General features: G+C 41.1%; 1 protein-coding gene across 1 annotated transcript in view; it reads right to left on the bottom strand.

The window, feature by feature from the left end:
• Positions 1–21851, bottom strand: part of poc1b (POC1 centriolar protein B) — a 66644-nt gene that overhangs the window by 44627 nt on the left and 166 nt on the right. The window contains exons 2-10 of the mRNA XM_012863679.3: positions 20676–20760; positions 19098–19269; positions 18774–18953; positions 14783–14890; positions 14438–14553; positions 13283–13416; positions 10416–10484; positions 8875–9027; positions 8347–8424 (exon numbers count right to left, since the gene is read on the bottom strand). Of these exons, the coding sequence (XP_012719133.2) occupies positions 8347–8424; positions 8875–9027; positions 10416–10484; positions 13283–13416; positions 14438–14553; positions 14783–14890; positions 18774–18953; positions 19098–19269; positions 20676–20760 (1095 nt within the window). The remainder of the gene's footprint in view (positions 1–8346; positions 8425–8874; positions 9028–10415; positions 10485–13282; positions 13417–14437; positions 14554–14782; positions 14891–18773; positions 18954–19097; positions 19270–20675; positions 20761–21851) is intronic.

Genomic DNA, 21851 nt, shown 5'->3' with positions numbered 1-21851 from the left:
ACTGCCTGGCCAAAAGAAAAGTCGACTCTAAAAAAAAAGGTCACACGCTCTAATATTTCATTGGAATGCCTTTAGCTTTGATTACGGCATACATTGCTATGGCATTGTTTCAATGAGCTTCTGCAACGTCACACGATTTGTTTCCACTCAGTGTTGCATTCATTTTTCACCAATATCTTACATTGATGATGGTAGAATCTGCCCGTTGTGCAAAGCCTTCTCCAGCACATCCCAAAGATTCTGAGTGGGGTTAAGGTCTAGACTCTGGTGGCCAATCCATGTGTGAAAATGACGTCTCGTGCTCCCTGAACCATCCATCCATTTTCTCTGAACCACTCTTTTACAATTCAAGCCCGATGAATCCAGGCATTGTCATCTTGGAGTATGCCTGTGCCATCAGGGAAGAAAGAATCCATTGATGGAATAACCTGGTCATTCACTATATTTAGGTAGTCAGCTGACCTCATTCTTTGAGCTCATACTGTTGCTGAAGCTAGACCTGACCAACTGCAGCAACCCCAGATCATAGCACTGCCCCCACAGGCTGGTACAGCAGGCACTAGGCATGATGGGAGCATCACTTCTGGACACATTTTTATCCTCAATGGGTCCCCACTTTCCTTCCAGTTTTTAATAATGCGTTGGACAGTTCCTAACCCAATTTTGGTAGTTTCTGCAATCTCTTTGGATGTTTTCTTTGCTTGACGAACTTGACCCTTCGGAAGCAGACTGGCATATTTTCCACGACTACGGGATGTGTCGTTCGACATGGTTGTTTAAAAAAAAATGAGAAGCAACTCATTGCACTAGTTGAGGTTAAATATCTTGTTGCCAGTAATTATACAATGGGAGGATCAAACATATTTGCTTAGTTAAATCCGGGTGGCAAGTTATTTTTCGGCCAGGCAGTGTATGTGCAACATTGTAGACATTGTAGGTCTGAATGCAACATAGTGTGGTTCTGTGTGCAGATGAATGAGCGAGATGGTGTTATACAGCCTCTGGTAGATTGTGTGGAAAGTGAGCCCCCCGAGCTGTTACTATCTTTATCTCATTTCCGTCGTGTCTTCTCACTCGTGATACTCTCCACAGCACTTAAATGTGGCGTCTAAACCTCTCAGTCATCAAGTATCCAATACTTCCCCTGCACAGGAAGCTAGAGAGGAACAGGGTCATCTGTGTTAATGTAGAGCCACACACACACACACACACACACACACACACACACACACACACACACACACACACACACACACACACACACACACACACACACACACACACACACACACACACACACACACACACACACACACACACACACGTTTAACCTCACAGCTAATGATACACCTGAGTGCAGTCATTAAGCATGAGTAAAGAGTAAATCTACCAGATACTTGTATTTTGATTAGGCATGTCCTATAATCTCATTTATTCTCACAGCAGGGAATGACATGTCGCTACAAGCACACACATTGATAAGAGGCGCACTGGTAGAGAATACCTTGTCTGGTCTAACTGGCGTCACTGCTAACGTCGGCAGGGATACAAGAGACGCCACAAGTAACCCAATCTAACCACCTGCTATCTAATCCCCCTATGAACACACACACATGAATACACACAAATATTTGCTTTGGGAACACTTCATCATCCACACTATTAAATAAACGTTGATATAAAAGACAACCTACAGTGTGAAAAACTATAAGACAAACTATAAAACCTTGACAACTTTAAAGCTTAATATTAAATTCTAAAGACATTTTAAAATGTCACACCCCTGGGTCTTTCTGCATGGAGTCTGCATGTTCTCCCTGTGCATGCGTGGGTTCTCTCCGGGTACTCCGGCTTCCTCCCACAGTCCAAAACATGACTGTTAGGTTAATTGGCTTCTCCAAATTGTCCAATAGGCCAAATTGCAGCTGCACTCAGGAATCTCATGTATAAATGTATGTGTAGATTATCTGTGTCATACAATAATATAATAGTAATTTTAGTGAACCCTGTTTTTAGTACAGTGAGATTTTTCTCAAGATTGTGGAAACATTGGCGTCATCATTTATTTGTGGCTCAGTGACTGTCATATTATTCTCTGTTTGTCTTTTTCTTTATCATTTGTTTTTTACTATGGACCTCTTTTGTGTCTGAAATAAAGATTGATTGATTGATTGATTGTCCTTAGGTGTGAAAGGTTGTTTGTCCTGTTTGTCTCTGTGTTGCCCTGCGACAGACTGGCGACCTGTCCAGGGTGTACCCTGCCTCTCGCCCAGTGAACGCTGGAGATAGGCACCAGCAACCCCCGCGACCCCATGAGGGATTAAGCGGTTTGGAAAATGGATGGATGGATGGATGGATTTTAAAATGTCCACTTAGGTTTAGGGATAATGATTTTGTCTTCGTTTTAAAATAAAAGTAAGATCCTGTTGACACCATCTGCTCTCTTGCCCATGCAGCGTGATGTCACCTCTGCTCCTAATATGAATAGCTAATGACCGCTCACAGCATGAAAACTGGAAAACAAATGAATGCTGTTCTTGTACGTTCTCATAATTTTGCCCTTGAAAAGAAGCTGTATCTTATAATTCTATAAAATGTATACATTTAGGTTAAAAACACCCAAGTCCCTTTTTGAATAACGCATTTGCAAGACCGTCTTATCTGCTCTTCCACTCCTCAGGGAGATTGCCTGAAAAAAATCTCCCAAATCCAGTCCAGTCTTTATTCTTTCTTCTGAAGTCTTCCTCCTCTTCTCATAAACTTGCCAGACAGTTTGCTTCTTGTGACTCTCGGCCATGTTCAAAGTATACGGTGAGAGCAGCGGAGCAACAATGAACGGCTAACACCTAAGCTAACCGGGTACATGAACACTAGAAGTGCGCAGCCAGCAAGCGGAAACAAACAAGGAACGAGCATCCACACTGGCGTTACGTGAGCGTGTAACAACGTTTGGCTTGTGGGACAACCAATAGATAAGGTGTTCCCCCAGAACTTAAAGCCGAAAAAGATTGTCCACTATACATTTTTTTTTAGGTTTTTACGGCACTGGCGGCTCGTTTTTCATATAGTTGGCTGACAGGAAACGGGGTGTGAGAGAGGAGGAGAGACATGCGGCAAAGGATCACAGGTCGGAGTTGAACATGGATCGGCCACGCCGAGAACTAAGGCCTCCGTGCATGGGCCACGCCGCGCTAACCACTGCGCTACTGAAGCACTCCCTGTCCACTATACCTTAAAATGTTACATTTTCCATCAATACAATTAGAAAAATACTGAACAAGTATGATCTATTTGGAAGGGGGTCTAGGAAAAAGCCACTTCTCCAAAAGAAATAAAAATACAGCAGCACTGATAAGGCTTCTAAACTTGTAAGTGAATTAAACAATGTTTAATACACAACGTGTCTATAACACACTCCCCATACCAGGAGTTGAACATGGCGGTAGAGGGGTGAAGTTCTGGGCCTGTTTCGTAGCCACAGCATCTGGACACCTAGCAGTCATTGAGACGAGCTTCAACTCTTCTGAATGCCAAAGTGAAGCCATCTGTTTAACAGCGCCATTTTGGTTGGCCTCCATTAACAGAGTTGAAAAGTATTCAGCAAAACAAATGCACATTTACTAAAGCTATTACCCATGGACTTATCTAGCAACTAGGAAAGGAGCTTCTTCTAAAATTAAAATTAAAAATAAAATAAAAAAATCATTCAATGATAATTAATTGGGGAAACTTGAGCCCGTCTTTAACGTCTAATTCAAATGAAAAAGGATCTGCTTGAAGCAAAAACTGTTTAAGAATTAGTGTTCATGTAAGTGTAAACCACCTGCAAGTTAGACATTAATTTTATGGGGAAAAACAGTGTCTTTGCCAGACATTTTTTAAGCACATGACTTTTAGACACAGTTCATCAGCTGTGGATAACTTTTAGGTCAGTCAGTTCTTTCTCCCTCCACACAATGAGATGATTCAGGCAGTTCAAGAGAAGCATTTTTCCCTTTAATGTGGTGTTTGACTCGCAGAACGTCATGAAATGTTATGCATAAAAACATTTCATGCACTAAAGTAAAGGGAATATTCCAAAAAGAATGATGTGTCTTGTTTAAGAGGTCACCGATGGTCACAGAAATTCCTAAAACAGGAACATCCCAGCCTAACCACCCACACAGTCGCATTAGGCTTTCTGCATTTCACAGCACCCTATTCCTCTCTCTCACTCTCACCATCTATCTTATCAAGCTCTCTCAGGCCTCATCTCCATGCTTCCGCCTCCGCATGAACCCATTAGGGTGATGGGGGGGGGGGGGGGGGTGGCACAGATGCCAAGCGGAAGGGAAAGCACTCTGAGTCCATGCAGCACAACAGTGGGAGGGGATGGAAACGACCGGAGGGAAGGACGAGGAGGAAAGAGTGGGAGAGGATGCGAAATTCCTCAGTGATGGATTTCACTTGATAGGAGCTGACTGGAGGAACAGAGCTGGGGGCTCCCTGCTCTAAACCAATCTAAACATGAATGACCCTCACATGCATTCACACCCATACTCGATGAGTCATGTTCAAGCATCCCAGACCTCCACATAAACACACACACACACACACACACACGTTGCACAGCAATTCTTTAACCTGGATTAGAACACTGAGTTTGACTTCAGATCATTATGTTCAGTCAAACTTTGAACGGAAAATTGACATGCGCCTCCTTTAGTAAAGACTTAAACACAAACTCACCATCCTGCTGACTTTAATAAAACTCACATGTAAACATAATGATGATCATTAGCATAAACAGATAAGGATGCACGAGCAATAAGTTAATGATGGCTTGTCTTGTCAGGGTGAACACCCAGTAGAATGACCACAGTTCACTGAGGTATTTAAAGTCGGAACCCAGGGCCTTAAAGGGAGCAACATTTTGCTGCTATATTTAGCAAAGACAAAACCCGATGCATGTGCAGTAACTGCTGTTGTAACAGTGAGCTAAACGGGCAGGCACCACTCCTGCTCGGCTATTATTAGAAGCTCCGCTCCCTGGTAAGGGCCCCTAGGGGCCCAGGAACTGGCACGTGGATTTCTGCTCTCTCTCCCCATCTTTCTTGGACCACACAAATAAGCACGCCATGTTAGGGTGATTCTTACAGGGAGAAAAACAACAAAGAGAGAAGAGGAGAGAAAAAAAGGAGGAGGAAACATAAAAGATAGAAGCCACCAACTCTGAAATGCAATAAAGTTTTAGATGAAAAGCCCTCAGTTAAACATTCATTAAGCGCTTAATCTGACTGTGTTAAACAAACAAAATCCGCACCTATCCACTGGTCATAGATCGCAACTGCCAACAACTGATCACCATCACCTTTGATTCTTCAGGTGACTCTAATAACTATGAATACTTTGCAGTTCATGGTTCAAGTGCTTGGAAGTTTCTTTTATTTCCTCAACTGTCTTGCCCTTCTGGCAATTTGATCATTGTTATTGATGTGATGCTAATTAAGAATAAATCTGAGCCTTTATGCTTCCACCCTTGCTTCAGCAGCACAGTCTTGTGTTTGCGGTTCACAAACCTTTGAACAGGAGGAATCCTGGAGATAAACCGCCCATCATTCTGAGGATGGCAAGCTTCAACTTGGCACCTTTCCAGCACAATGCCTTTAGACTCCAAAACGCAGGCAACGGTCAAATCAAGCCTATAATGACTAGATTGGATTTGAAACAACTGAATGTGGGAAAAAATGACGCTGGAGTTTGACTAACACTGTGGCAAGACAAGACAACGCAGCAAATCCAGAGCAGAATGGTTGGAAGAAGTATCTCGGTGGCGTCAAAGTCCAGACCAACCTGTCTGAAATGCTGTGATGGGACCTTATGAGCTCTGTGGAGAAAAGAACGTCTGCAAAGCTCAATGAACTGAAGAACAGTTGTACAGAAGCTTGAGCTAACGTCCCTTCACAGTAATGAGAGGTTAATAAAGACAGGCAGGGGCAGCAGAGTTATTACGCTTAAAAGTGATTCGACAGGCTGTCGAATCACTTTTGGGCTGTTCTTCATTTTTTTTTTTTGTTCTTGCTTTGTTTTAGTTCCATAAATACAGACAGTAGGAAATTAGTGGGAGATTTGCCGTGTTTTTGTACACTTGAGGTAAGTTTTAAATCATTTTAGAGGAAAGAGGGCGAGGATAAGGGCCTCCCACGACTAATAAGTTAAAGGTTGAATCATCTTTAAATACATAAGATAAAAGATAAAACTTACACAAAATGTGTAAAATGTATGGATAGCTCCCTTAAAACCAACATATGCAACAAATGAGATCTTCCTGTGCTTATTCACACACTGTACAGTTCTGCACAGAGTTCTCCTTAAGCTCACGGCTGTCCAAATCATGAGCTGCTGATTTACGGCGGTGTCCTTAATGGAGACTTGAAGTAAAACCACATATCCGACTTGGCCGTCCTCATCATAAATGACTTCCACTTGGCTTCGGCGCATTCACCATTTTCCTCCCCCGCAGGAGGTAATTGCAGGGAAAGAGTTACAATTAGATGTAGGGCAACACACTACTCGTAAGTGAACAAACCAACAGAACTGTAAATGTCAGGATTGGCTCTAAAACCTGGATAAAAAGCGAGCCTTTGCTCCAATCACCTCTGAGCCCATGAAAACAGAGCGACTATGTGAAAACACTGTCAACCTAACCAACCAAATGTGGCATTTCTCTTAAATCAAAGCAAGGAATTTCCAGTTTGGTCTTTCTACTGAATAGTCAGTATTATTAAAAGTACTCTAACTGGTCTCTTATTTACAGTTGCAACAGATTAATAAAGCAGATGCTGTAAACTCATGGGAATATGATCTTTCATACAATATTTCCAATGGTCTATAACTTTAGTCCCATTTAAACTACTGTTGAGAGTTTGAATCCTATGAAAAGGTATTTGCCTCCTCCTCTGGATATGTGAAATTAATCTACCAGCATATATGCATCAGTTGTTAGAAAATAAAAAAATAGCAATGCACCGATATGAAAATTATGGCCAATACCAATATCCAATATTAATATTACATCTATGGCTGATTTACCAACATTATTTATATTGTATGCATTTCGGTATCCTTTCGACATAGTGAGATCAACCCCCCCAGAAACACATACACAAAGAGCAGCGTATCGGAAATAAACATCAGTGTTTAATAATAGCCCAGTTTTATTTCTCGGACCAATATCATGTGGTCCGAGAAATAATGATTTAGTAACATCTTCCAATAGCAATGTTAATGCCAATATACACCCCATCTGAGAGTTAAATACACAGCAGATGAACAGACTCGCTTAGTTTTTCGACTGCTAACATTTGTTTACAACCTAACCTTTCTATAAAATAAGATGAGACTGGAAAGGACTAACAAATATTGGTCAGATTCTTTTCTTGGATCGGGGTTCAGCAGTCATGATAAATCTTCTACCCTGGAGTGGATAAAACCTCTTACCTATAGCTTCCTCTAAACTGGGCAGCTACAGCTGTAGGAAACAGCAGTCTTACACTAACACTCATCAGACCTATACAGCATGACTAAAGCACATACTCCTCATGTTTCCAGCCATTATGTGGGATCAACCTTTGTAGCGTAAGCGGATAAGACCGATACACTTCCGGTATTTTATGCCTTGCAAAACCGTGAGAAGAGGCTTTTGAAATGTAGTCGGGCCACCAACCTGCCCCCCCCCCCCCGTCTGTCTGTTATGATGCGACTGTTGGAAACTGCAGTCAAATTCCTTCTTTGTACTCAAAAACTTGCCGTATAAAGTTGATTCTGATTCTTTAATTAGTCGTCATAATGGAGCAATCATTTTAAACACTGCCAAAACATCAATGTATAGAGAAAACCTGGATTGTTTTGTGGTGAATCGTTATATGAATTAAGACCAGACTGGAAACCTGGAACAAATGCCCTTATTTACCCCTTTTAAATTTAGGTCACATCATCACTACAACACAATCAAATTGCAAATGCTGTTGTTTTCAAAGAGCCGGAGTGTCGTTATGTGATGAATATTCACAGAGCAAAAATACTGAATGAAGGTGCGGCTTTAAGCAGGGATAGAGCAGCTGGGCAGGTGAATGAACTGCCATTTATCAGTCTAACTTAACTGTGGTCTGCAATGCCACCTAGTGCTGTCAGGGTAAAGCTGCCCCACAACCGGCAGGCACAGCCTCCCTAAAGCTCACCCACGGTTACAAATCAAGGCACTTCAAACAGAGGAGAAAGAAAAAAAAAAGCAACAAGTAGATCAGAGAAAGTAATGTTTCCTTGTTTGGCTGTGTTGGTGCAGATTCTATTTGTCGGTCACCTTACCTTGTTGTCATGGAGAGCTTGGCCCAGCTCAACAACAGCAGGATCAGCGGACCGAGTGTCTGTCACAGTTGGATTTATCTGCAAACAAAAGGAACGGCAACAAACTTCTTTCATCAAAATCGAACCTCATTAAAATAATTTGTTGATAAGAAGAAAGAAAAACTTTGAACGATACTATGCTAGATCTGTCACAGCTTTTTCCAACTTAAACATCAGAAATAATTGCCCGAGCAAATTCTGTTAACCATGGCAACAGCAAACGGGCTTAAATCTGAGGTAACTGGTCTTAACGAGCCAGATCTGACTTGCAATGCGCCTAAGAGGATGGGCCTCCATGTGCTTAAAAACAGCAGCGCTCCAGCTGCAGGTTGCTCTAGTGCGAGACACCAGAGCTGACAAACACTCCTGGATGGGTGGCGAAACGTTTTCTGAACAACTGAGTGAAAGTCCGGTTGCCTCCGGTTTTGTCCGGTTTGCTATAAGAAATAATTCATTGTGTTTTAATGCAAGAGGTGAAGTAAAGGAGACCTGAATGGCTGTGGGCTGTGGGTGGTGGAGGTGGGGTGTCCTGGGGTGGATGTCCGACAGGTGTGGCGGAGGATCAGGGGTGGATCTGCGGCTGTGCTGTTGCAGGACGTCCTGATAAGGTTTGCCGTCGAAGTTCGTCTTCCACAGAAGCACCTGCAACACAAACCACGTGTGTAACAGACGTCTAGAGTATGCTGGTGAAGACTCTCAGTCATCCAGCTCATGGTCATGGTCAAGTCTTCAACTACGGGAAACAAGTCCAGTTGCTTTGTTTTTTACTTTTTTTTGGAAAGACGTCTAGAGCCTACAGAGCCATTCGGTGCTCCAGACTAACAACAAACTAACGGTTGGGGTGTTCTTGTATGACAGAGACACAGACAATAGTAACCGCCAAGTACAAATCTGTCACTGCTGCCAAAGGTTTTGCGGGTGACACCAATGTTTTGTATGACAAATTTCTATTTTTTTGTCATTTATTGTCAGTATTTGTCAGAACAATCAGCTGACTTTATTTCAGTAAAGTCATCAGCAGAACTGAAGCTGTGAGAGTCTAATAGCAACCACTAACTTGCAGGAATATTTGTAACAGTGAGACAGGTGGGATTTAAGTCATCACCTTTTTATGTTAGCAGCAGTTACCTCATAAGTAATGTGCTGTCATTATTAGTGTTGCACCGATACCGATACCAGTATCGGCCGGGGCGCCTGATACCGCACTAAAATGGTGGTATCAATATCGGCGAGTACCAACAATTGGTCACAGATACCATTTTGATGTTTCTATGTCACTTGAACGCAGCCTTCTCTCTCCCGCCACTCACTAGTTCTACTGGATTCACTTTGTATTAGTCTTTTTCCTGCTTTAATAAGGTAGCAGCTTGACAATGCCATGATAGCAATTATTTTACATCCAAGTAGTGTGCTGTTCTTTATACACACACATAAATTTCAAAGTAATGGTATCAGTATCGGCCGATACTGCACAGCCAGGTATCGGGTATCGGTATCGGGGCCAAAAAAATGGCATCGGCGCAACACTAGTCATTATGGCTGTCCACCAAAGGAAGTTGCACATTTGGTTTGTTCGGATGACAGATATCCAGAAGCACAATAGGCTCCTGGATATCTAAAGAACATCACAAGGCAAGACGCCGGCATTTGGCCAATCCGCCGATCCTTTACAAACCATTTTGTCCAGCAAACAGAAGAACTGAGCTGAGTGGACACAGAGAGATTACAATCTCTCTGATTATGAAATCAGAACACACCATCACCACAGTGGTGCCAATGTCATACTGTGGGAATCCTTCTGTTTGACAAGGTCAGAGTTGTCAGAAAGGTCGAGGGAACTAAACGCAGGAAAATCCTGTTGAGACTTCCCCTTCAAGCAGGACGACAACAACCTTAAACATACTGCCAGAGCTACAATGGAATAGTTGATCTCAAAGCATAAGATTAACTGGTAAAATCCACTCGTAAACACAATGCAGAACTCCACTGCAGAGCTTTTATTAAAACTTTATGAAAAGAAACAAACCAACCTGACAGTCGGCTCCCCCAGAGGCAAAGAGATCTCCAAGGCGTGAAAAGGCCACGGTGTTTACAGCACCCTAAAAATCAAAAGAATTAAGCATAAAGACACAACAAAAACACCTGAAAGGACTAAACCTGAGGATTGCTCAATGTTTAAAATGCCCTGATCAGATTGTAACTAGGGCTGTTATAATTAGGCGACATAATCGACAACATTGATTATGAAAGAAACAACATATCACAATATACATTGCTGCATCTCTCAATATTTCACTCAGTGGTTACCATGTTATATCACATGCAGTTCAGTGTGGCGGCTGCAGAGGGCAGTATAGCAAAGCAAAGGGGAAATTTGTAAATGAACATTCTTTAAGAAAACATTTTGTAAACAGACAAAAAGATGAATGCACAAATCCAAAGATTTGACCATTTCACTAAAAATGATACAAAACTTTAAAATGAACAAAAATGTGTGACAACAAAAGGTGTAACATTGAAAAGCTGTAAATATTATCTGTGCTTTCATCATTGACAGTCAGAGCAGTGTCAAGGTATAACATTGCTGTAGTAAAGAATAATCTCCTCGTCTTCCATTCCCTGTGAAACCCACACAGTTTTTGTTCTGTCTGTTGCAGGAATAACATCTTAAAACAGCAAAGGAAGTCTTTTTTTTCTGTGCATGTATGTTTTATTTATATGGCCATGTGTTTTAATATTTTTGTGTTCTACAATGATTCTATTGTTCTGGCTCCTCAATTTATTGTATATATGGTGGCAGAATTATTAGAACTGCCTTCTAATATGGTTTAGAAACAAAATGACAAACTAGAATCTTGCAAAAGAAGAATTCATTACATTTTGTGTTGGCTTTCATTATATTTTACTTTTAAAAAGTGTCCAATGAGTGTATGATTATGAGACTGTTCAGACCACCTAAGGAAGAAACACTACTACTGCGAAAAGTGAAATCCCCACAAATAACCAACATATCCAGGGTCTGGGGTTGTGTTTATTGTTCTTCCAGGTGGTCACCATGTTATCAATGGTGTCACACCTCCGCCCACGCTCTCCAGTTTGCTCCTGTTCAGACCAGTTCCTCTATCTTTTAAAAACATTTTTAAACTTCCTCCCTTCTCCTGAGAGTAGTTTGTGCATGTGGATCAAAAACCTTAAAACAAGCATAACATTTGAATATGACAGTGTGAATCAGCAAGTTAATAAAGCAACATTTATCTTTAAATTTTCTCTCCTGCTAAGTTTGCACAGGTTTTAAACCAAACCAGAGATCCGGGTAAATATGTTGCTTGCGTCGATGGGTAGATACTGACTCAAAGATAGCATACAGATGCAGAGTGAGTACAATCCGTGCTCATGTGACAATAATTTAACTGACATGAGCATGTCATTGGATCTTTATTAAGTATAAAAAACAATAACTCTGAACCAGTATAATGTTCCTCTTGTTCTTTTCTCTGCAGGGTGAAGTGAAACACCTGGTTTCCAGCTCTTTCACTTGACCCAACACTACATCTCCCAGTACATGTTTCTGAATAACTTACTATCTGCTCTGCAGCTCAGTTTCATCATAATGTATTACATTTGGAATATTATTTAAAGTCGCACGCATAAAAATCTGGACTGGATCCTGATTCCTGTGGCGTCCTTAACTTTGGACACCATTCTTTCAACACACATTTGTTTTTTATATTGACATTCATTATTTCTGCATTATATGTTAGACCTCTTTGTCTATTTGATTTAATACTGTAGTAGCGTTCACCATGAGTGTTACATATTTTTGAGATTCTGAAACCTAAACATAGGTGGGATTTTTTATCTATCTATGACACTGCATAAAACCACATAAAACATTAAGGTTTTATAGAGATAAGTTGAACCATGGGTCCAGTTGTGTTATGCAGAGGATAAGGTTCAGCCCACCCATTCATCCATCTTCTAACACGTCTATCCCTCATGGGGTCATGAGGGGTGCTGGTGTCTATCTTCAGCTGTTAATGGGCGAGAGGCGGGGTACACCCTGGACAGGTCGCCAGTCTGTCACAGGATAAGGTTCAGCATTAATCTTAATTTTTGTGCCGCAAAATACTTTATTGATTTTATTTGCAGGGAAGTCTCACAACTAATGCAGAAATAACGAAGGTTATTTCAGAGCAGTGGCCAGCATACCCGGACACTGCTCTGATTGTCAATGCTGAAGGCACTGAGAATATTCATAGCTTTTCACGCACTTTGTTTCACCTTTAGCTGTCATAAATTTTTTATTTTATTTTTTATTGTTTTCGTTTTTGGTGAAATAGATGAGCCTTTTGGATTTGTGCATTCATCTTTTCGATTGTTTACAAAATGTTTTCTTAAAATATGTACATTTACAAATTTCCCCTTTGGTCCAGATGACCTGTACAGCAAAGTGTTATTTACTTCCCTATACTATCATATTAATTTTTTTCACCAACATGGTAAGTGGAGGAAATTTTGTCCAAAGCAGTTGCATACAGACGGCATAACCATCATGTTCAAGGAAATAATGAGTTCTAGGAAATTATTTAATCTAGGTAATTAAGGTAATGGTGGGCAAGCGGTTGGGAGGTAGAGAGGGAAGGAAGGAAGGAAGGAAGGAAGGAAGGAAGGAAGGAAGGAAGGAAGGAAGGAAGGAAGGAAGGAAGGAAGGAAGGAAGGAAGGAAGGAAGGAAGGAAGGAAGGAAGCAAGGAAGGAAGGAAGCAAGGAAGGAAGGAAGGAAGGAAGGACGAAGACCCAAGAAGGTAAAAGGGAAGGACAAAAGTAACGGAGCAGGAAGAACATACAGGAAGAAGGAAAGAAGGGGGATAAAATCTTTTCCCTGTGCTGCAGCATCACCTTGTGTCCATGCAGGGTGTAGATGAGACGCCCCTCCAGCAGGTCCAGGATCTTCACCGTCCTGTCACTGGAGCCAGTGATGAGGTAGTTATCGGATGGATGAAAGGAGAAACCATTGATTCCTGCACTGTGGACTGAAAATGGAGCAAAACTAATAAATAAATAAAAACAAAAAAACAAAGCAAATTGCTGCTTCATACAGGCAAAAACAAAGTCCAAATATCTGAAAAGCATAATTACAGCCGCCATTGGAAAAACAACGCAGAGCAGATGAGAAATGTGTGTAGTTTTCATGAATGTCATTAATTTGGGTTTTTAAAATGTAGCCGAGACATTTTTCCAGGCCTGACTCTCTTTATACAGAGTCACGCATTTCTAAAAACAAGTACACAAGCTTAAATTCATTGGGCATTTTCTCCAATCCACAGATGTAAAGTGATGATTTTTACCTCTGTGGATTAGAGAATGGTTTAACAGTCTCAAACTACAAATATATCCTTAGCTATGTTTGTATAAATGTCCCTTTTTAGGATCCCTGAGCAATCAATTAGCTGGATAGTTGACCACTCTTCTTTGTTTAAGCATGATCGGCAAACTCAAGGTGTGGTTGGAGTCAGACCCATTCCAAAGGCCTAATGTCATTTTGCTTTATCCCTCCAAACAAAATATTTAGATATTTTTTGGGTTCATTGTGAAGCTGAAACAACCAAAAATGACCAAGTCTGAACCATCCAGCTCATGTTATGAGCTTGACGTTTAAAACTGTGCTGGTAGTTCTCCTTCGTTACATCATCCAAGTACGAACCAGTATCCCTGGTAACGAACGGACCCACACCATGATGCTACCACCTCCATGGTACAGAGTAGTTTTGAAAGAATTACATGCACACTTTGTTTTGCTGGCTACAAAGCTTCTAATCAGGTATTTCTGTCATCTAAAGCTAGTAAGTTATCTTTTTATTATTCTTTTTATTCATTTATAAAAAAAGGACAATAAATACTGATGAATATATGTGAAAATATAGCCTATGGCTACCTTTCATCTCTGCAGACCTCTGCGATTTGGAAATTGTGTTTATTAAAATTGTGATTTTAATGCAAATGCGATTAATTGTGCAGCCCTAGTTTCAGCCCTGACGAGGGGATTCGCCGTACCTTGATAGTGCTGAATGAGCTTATTGGTCCGCAAATCCCAGATCTTAAGCAAACTGTCGGCTCCCGAGGATGCAATGCAGGTGCCGCTGGAGTTGAAATCAACAAATGTGGCAGAGCTGGAAGAAAGAAATAATTACTCAGTGGCGCTGGTGATGCTGACTAAAACTAAAAACGTTCCACACAGTACGTTGCTGGACACTCTCCCTGGGGAAGTTTTGGTTTCCTTCATAAAATAATCAGAGAAGTATAAAAAACAAACGTGCAGCAACTCGGTCACCTATGGAGAAATAATAACTGCTTTCAGATGCAAACCAAGCCATAGACGTGTAAAGTTAGCAGGATTACCCTGCACAGTCGGTGAAGCAGTTGATGCAGTGTTTTGTGGATGTGTCCCAAAGACGGACAGAGCGATCATCCCCACAGGAAGCTATGAGCCTTCCATCTGGAGAGAATCTGAACAAACACACAGAACAAGAGCATAACACATAGTCAGACTGAAGCTTTAATAAAAATGTGTCTACCTGCCTCCACCATATGTAACAATGGGCCCATTTCCATTACAAGCCCCAAGATTTAAAGCCCCAGACTGGTTTCCCAGAGTAAACCAGTCTGGGGCTTTTTGGGTTTTTGGTTTTCCATTTGCTAAGGACCATTTATGCAAAACGGGTTAATGACGTGGGCTGATGCTGTGAGGGAGACTGCAGTACCACTCTGGTCCAGTGAGTAGCAGCAAAAAAGCAGATTGAGAAGCTGTATGAGCTTTAGATTTAGAAATTTATGAGTATGGTTTTTCCTCATCCAAGGCAAAAACAACCAGGAGGATTTTACAGTACAATACCACAGACTTTTGGTGGGAGCAAAATTATATTTATAGGTAATAGGATATACACGCTGCACAGATTCGGCTCCGGTTTCTCTACTCTCCCAGCATCGAAACAAAAGCTGCACGAGCTTGTTCCGATCTGATTTAGGTTATTAAATACAATATACTCATCTGTGGTTTGTAAATAGTAAAGAAGTTCCCAGTTCACCAATTTAGGTTTAGTCGAAAAGTCAGTCTTAGGGACATGTGGGTTTTCTGTGCACAAGGAAAATGAAATCTAATGGTTTGATTATTAGTAGTAAAATATGTTTAATTACCAAACTGTGGTAAAAACGTTTATAATTGACTTAAAACGCAGTTTAAGAAATAAAGAAAATGCCATGGTGAAACTTTGTAGTGACAGGATGATGCTGTGGGGATGCTTTTATTCAGCAGGTACAGGGAAGCTAGTTCACGCTGAATACATGGGATGATGGATGGAGCCAAATACAGGGCGACCCTGGAATACAACTACTAATGTAGCACCGATCGATACTGTAATGAAAACTACAGGTTACCAAAGCATAGAGCTACATCTGGCCGAGCTTTATTTTCAATAAAGTGGCAATAAATGCATCTTCATTAAACATGTAATAACCGTAGCCAGTAAGGTATTAATACATAAATAGAACTACATTAATATCCATCCATCCATCTATTCTTTTCCGCTTATCCAGGGTCGAGTCATGGAGGTAGCAGCTTCAGCAGGGAGGCCCAGACGTCCCTCTCCCCAGCCACTTGGGCCAGCTCCTCCGGGGGGATCCCAAGGCGTTCCCAGGCCAGCCGGGAGACATAGTCCCTCCAGCGTGTCCTAGGTCTTCCCCTGGGTCTCCTCCTGGTGGGACGTGCCCGGAACACCTCACCAGGGAGGCGTCCAGGAGGCATCTTGACCAGATGCCCGAGCCACCTCAACTGGCTCCTCTCGACGTGGAGGAGCAGCGGCTCTACTCTGAGTCCTCCCCGGATGACTGAGCTCATCTCTAAGGGAGAGCCCAGACACACTACGGAGAAAACTCATTTCGGCCGCTTGTATCCGGGATCTCGTTCTTTCGGTCACGACCCAAAGCTTGTGACCATAGATGAGGGTAGAAACGTAGACCGACCGGTAAATCGAGAGCTTCGCCTTTTGGCTCAGCTCTCTCTTCACCACAACGGATCGGTACAGTGCCCGCTTCACAGCAGACGCTGCACCAATCCGCCTGTCGATCTCCCGCTCCATCTTCCCCTCATTCATGAACAAGACCCCAAAATACTTGAACTCCTCTACTATGGGTAGCACATCCTCCCCAACCTTTTTCCGGCTCAAGACCATGGTCTCGGATTTGGAGGCACTGATCCTGATCCCAGTCGCTTCACAAACTGCTGCAAACCGCTCCAATGAGAGCTGTAGATCACGCCCTGGTGAAGCCAATGAAACCACATCATCCGCAAATAGCAGAGACGCAATCCTAAGTCACCAAAATGGATCAACTCTCACTGGAAATGAGTCCGACTTACTGCCGGCAATGGGGACCAGACTCTGACACCGGTCAAACAGAGACCTAACAGCCCTTATCAGAGGGTCCGGTACTCCATACTCCCGGAGTACCCCCCACAGGACCCCCTGAGGGACACGGTTGAATGTCTTCTCCAGATCCATAAAGCACATGTAGACTGGTTGGGCAAACTCCCATGCTCCCTCCAGGATCCTGCAGAGGGTGTAGAGCTGGTCCAGTGTTCCATGGCCAGGACGAAAACCACACTGTTCTTCCTGAATCCGAGATTCGACTATCCAACGGACCCTCCTTTCCAGAACCCCGGAATAGACCATACCAGACTACATTAATAATAAAAAAAATGACTTCACAGTTTTTATACTTAGCTCCTCAAACGGTGGATTTTATAGTTATCAGTCACTCATCAGCAACACTACACCGTGCTCTCTTTCTTTAGTTATTGTTGTGAAAGTCAAGCAGAGAATTACTTGTCATTGAAATAATATCATAAACATCATTTGATTATTCATTTAAATATGTAATTTCTTATATGAAGGAATACTAAGTAATTTAGTAGCTCGGTTTGTGCCCTTATTTGATTTTAACATTTTGATAATTTCCTTGTATCACTAGTGTTTAAATGTCTGTCTTTGTGTTTTGAACCCCTGTAAGGTACTTTTTGTTAGACTTGACTGTGTGAAAAGTGTTCTACAAATACAATCTGATGGATTGATTATAGAATCTGAAAAAATAAAACTCTCAAAGAACAAAAAAGCCAGTGAGTGGAACAGTGGTCCTGTGACCTATATCTGCTACACAGTGATTGCTTTTTGCAATCACTGTATAGGATTGCTTTTTGCAATCCTATTGCTATTACTCTGCTAAGGCAGAGTAATAAGACAATAGGTATGATAAACTATTACATTATTGTCTCAATAACTTTGTTCCTGGTGTTATTACGTTTAAAACTGACAAAACTATGTTATTGGCAGGTTTTTACATTACTGGTTTAAAATGAACCTGATGGAGCAAAGAACAAGGAAACCAAAAAAAAAAATTAAATGACTCAACACATCAAGTGTGTGGTGTTTCATAAATTTATCTTTTGAAATCTGGATGTTCTTAAAAAAATAAGTATATTGGTAACATCTAATGCAATCTTTCAATCCTCTGTACTAATCTGTGTTCAGTAGATTAGGTTTTGAAACATCAGACCTGCAAAAAACTAGCCAAGGAGAGCCGACGGCTTGTGTGAGGAGACGAGAGAGTACATCTTTGAAACAGTCAATGGTCTTTTATATTAAGCTTATAATCTAAAAGATATAAAACTGGTTTACATAATACCAAGAAACGGAGGAAAACCATCCAACAAGACAGTAACAACGGAAATACAAACAGAGCTACAATGGATGTTTTACATCAAAGCCTATTCATGTGTTGGCCTAGTCAAAGTCCAGCCTTAAATCCAAATGAGGTTCTGACGAGAATAAATTTCAGCTTAGAAGAAAGGGGAAAAACTTGAACCCTGTAGATGTACAATGCTGGTTGAGACGTACCCCCAAAAGACTCTTATTGCAACAGAAGGTGGTTCCAAAAAGCATTGACCCAGAGGGGCTAAAAACAAACACAAGCCAAACCTTTCAGATTTGGATTTGTACTTTTTTCCCCCTCCACTTCATTAATATGCGGCTCACTGGGATGAGCATTCTGGCATTCAGTCTGGCATTCACGAGGCTGTGAGTCTGATGCCTTCTTGACCCACCACATGTCGAGGTATTCTCGGGCAAGCTAGTGATCTCCAAGCTGCACATCAACATGCGAATGGGGCTGGATCTAAAAGCACCTTGAGTGCTATGTGAGATAAATGCATTTATCATTTCAAATACATTGAAGTTTAGGGTTCTAACATGACAAAAGGTGGAAAAGTCCAAGGGGTATGAATACTTCTGCAAAGCACTGTAAGAGAGAGTTCATTAGGGGAAAGAGTGCAGCTGGGTACCTGGCACAGCGGACCCAGTTAGTGTGCTGGTTGAGGGAGTAGACGAAGCACTGCCGATGGACACTCCACACTTTAACAGACTTGTCATCAGACGCAGTGACCATTCTGTGGCCGTCATGGGAGAAAGCAACGCTGCGGACTGCTGCGGTGTGGGCTTTGAACACCGTAGACTCTCCTTTCCTATCCCCAAAACACACAAACATGCACAATGAACTGAGGTCGAGACTGCTTTATGGTCCTACTTGAATTTTGATTTAGCATAATATGCATGATTCATCCCCCACAAACCCTATAGAAATATTCAGCAACTTGACAGGCACTTACATGGAAGGGGTCCACAAGCGAACCGTTCTGTCTTTGGATGAAGAAGCCACCAGGGCCCCAGACGGAGAGAACTGCAGCCCGGTGATGGCATCTTGGTGTCCGACGAAGCGAAAGGCCCTCGCCTTTGGAGCCAGATTCCAGATCATCAGCGTCTTATCCACCGACCCTGTAGCTAGAAGGGCACCAAAAAAAGAACATGCGATAAGAAAAATACTTGTGTCTATATATATATATATATATATATATATATATATATATATATATATATATATATATATATATATATATATATATATATATATATATATATATATATATATATATATATATATATATATATATAGCCACTGTATGCATAAAGTATTAAAGAGAGCAGTCTACACCATTGGGTTAAAACCTCAATATGTTATGGGATTTTAGACAAAATAGTGAAAACGGTGAATAACACATTAATTTAGCTGTGAGGCCAGGCAAGAAAATGGAAATACATTCAGCGGGCACTTTATTAGGTACACCCATGCAATTGCTAGTTAACACTAGTCAGCCCATTACACTGCAGCAATTCAATGAATTTGGCCAGACATGACAATGGCGACTCGCTGAAGTTCTGAAGGTAAAACCGGTTCCAACACAGTACTTGCAAGGTGTTCCTCATGAAGCTGCCAGTGAGTGAATATGCACATGACATGAATGACTTCAGATTAACTTGTAACCACAGCATTAAAAGTCTAAACTTAATACATACTATGGTATTAACCTGAAAATAAAACAGGTTGTAACAAATTAAATACCGTCAAGGTAAAAAGAAAGTACAGCTTCTATTATTTGTAGAACTTTAAACATGGGTCCCAGTAAAACTGAGCACACTGAGTATAGTGTGTGCATGCCATCCCTTCTTGTGTGTTTTTACGTTGGGTGTGTGGGGAGTGTCTGTGTCTGTCCACACGAGGGTGGAAATGTGTAATTGTGTGTGCCTGTTTATCTGTCAGGTTGGTGCCTGTAGCCAGGTCCATTGTTCCCCGCCCCCCCGCCATTGAAGATTCTTATGGAGAAACCTTATAAACACAGGCATGCTCACACATACACACACAGGTGTTTGGATTCAGGTGCTTACTGATACATAAATATACAGGTATACTCTATACAGGCCACATCTTGTGTTAATTAGCACTGCATACTTTTCAGTGATGTTGTTGTTGTTTATGTGTGCGTTTATGGTTTGTCGCTGTGGTTTTTCTTTTCGTTCTTTTTCTGCAGGTGTAGAAGCAGACTCCTAGGGTGTCATATTCTTTTTATCCTTCTTTCTTTCCTCTATTCCTTTCTCCTACTCTCCCTGTTAACTTTTTACCCCACCTCTCTCCCTATATTTCTCCTCTTTTTCCCTATTGTTTCTGTCTCAGTGTGCATTGCATTTAAAAAAAATCCCAAAGCAAATGCTAGATACATGTTTTACATGTATATCAAGCAGAGCAATAGAGCAAAATAGAGCTGTTGGGCTTTTTCTTGGCACTCAGACAGCAATTCTAAGGGCTACACTGCCAGACAGGACACGTAAAAAAAGAAAAGAAAAGGAATTACCCAGCTGTTTTTGGTTTGGATTAAAGTCTGCACAGGTGACAGCATCTTTGTGCCCCTTGAAGTGTCTCTCCAGAGTTGGATCTTCCTAAAAAGACAAAGGTCAGAGACACAACATCTCATTTGGTATTTAATCAAAAAAATAAATAAAATAAAGTTGGGTTCATGGATTGGTATAAAATCTGCAACTCACAGGTAAATCTCACTCACAGGTAAAAGTCAGAGTAAATGTAAACCAGTTACATTGCCTGCCCATCTGTGTGGTTCAGTCTTCTTGTTCTAACACTTTTTATTTCATAACTGGGAAAGACTGAAACTGACAGATTTAAATAAAGGCAGAACTATATAAATGGACCAATAAATAAATACTCATAAAATGTACTAATTTAAAAACTTTTTTAATCATATTACTTTTACTAAACTGACTTTACAACGGTTTAAGATTTAATTGACCTACACATTTTTCTTCTATTTCTTTACATTTTGTCACATTGGGTATGTAGGCATTTGGTTTCGATTTTACTTTTTTATTTACTGTTTAAATAAAAAAGCTGACCCAATGAAGGACAGTCCACCTTTTTTGCATAATGAGGCAGAAATGATAAGGAATTGTAAAACAAAAAGAAAATTGTAAAAAAGACTAAATAGAAGGGAAATAAAGGCTGGTGGGAAAAATCAAGAGAGAAGAAATAAGAGACAAATGCATCTATCAGTAAAGACATGGAAAATACAGTCTGAATCAAATAATCTGCTGGAAAGAAATAGAGAAAAAAATTTGAAGGTCAATAAATCATAAACCATGGTAACATAAATGAATGGGATATATTTAAATAAAAATATAACTTTATTTTATTTATTAGTTTGCACATTTTGCGTGTATTGGTTATTTTTTGGACCATTTACATATCCCCGCTTTTGTCTGTAATTCTGTCAGTTTCGGTCCTCCATACTGTTGTCACAATACTTTCTATTTGAATACATGGCGGTAGGTTTGATGTCAGCAGAACTCCTTTTGTTTTCCAGTGAAGACACAAGCATGAGAAAGTGGTTTGCAAGCGGAGTTCAGAGACTTCAGAGCGTAAAGATGTGCTTCTGTCTGGAAATCCTCTTAGCGGTGCTAGACAGAGCTAGAAGACTTCCTGTCCGCCGCCGGCGACACTTCCCAGTGTCTGCGCTAAC

The sequence above is a fragment of the Fundulus heteroclitus genome, chromosome 2 (assembly GCF_011125445.2).
Source record: "Fundulus heteroclitus isolate FHET01 chromosome 2, MU-UCD_Fhet_4.1, whole genome shotgun sequence".
In the NCBI taxonomy this organism is placed as follows: Eukaryota; Metazoa; Chordata; class Actinopteri; order Cyprinodontiformes; family Fundulidae; genus Fundulus; species Fundulus heteroclitus.
This window is presented reverse-complemented; position numbering and strand designations above follow the sequence as displayed.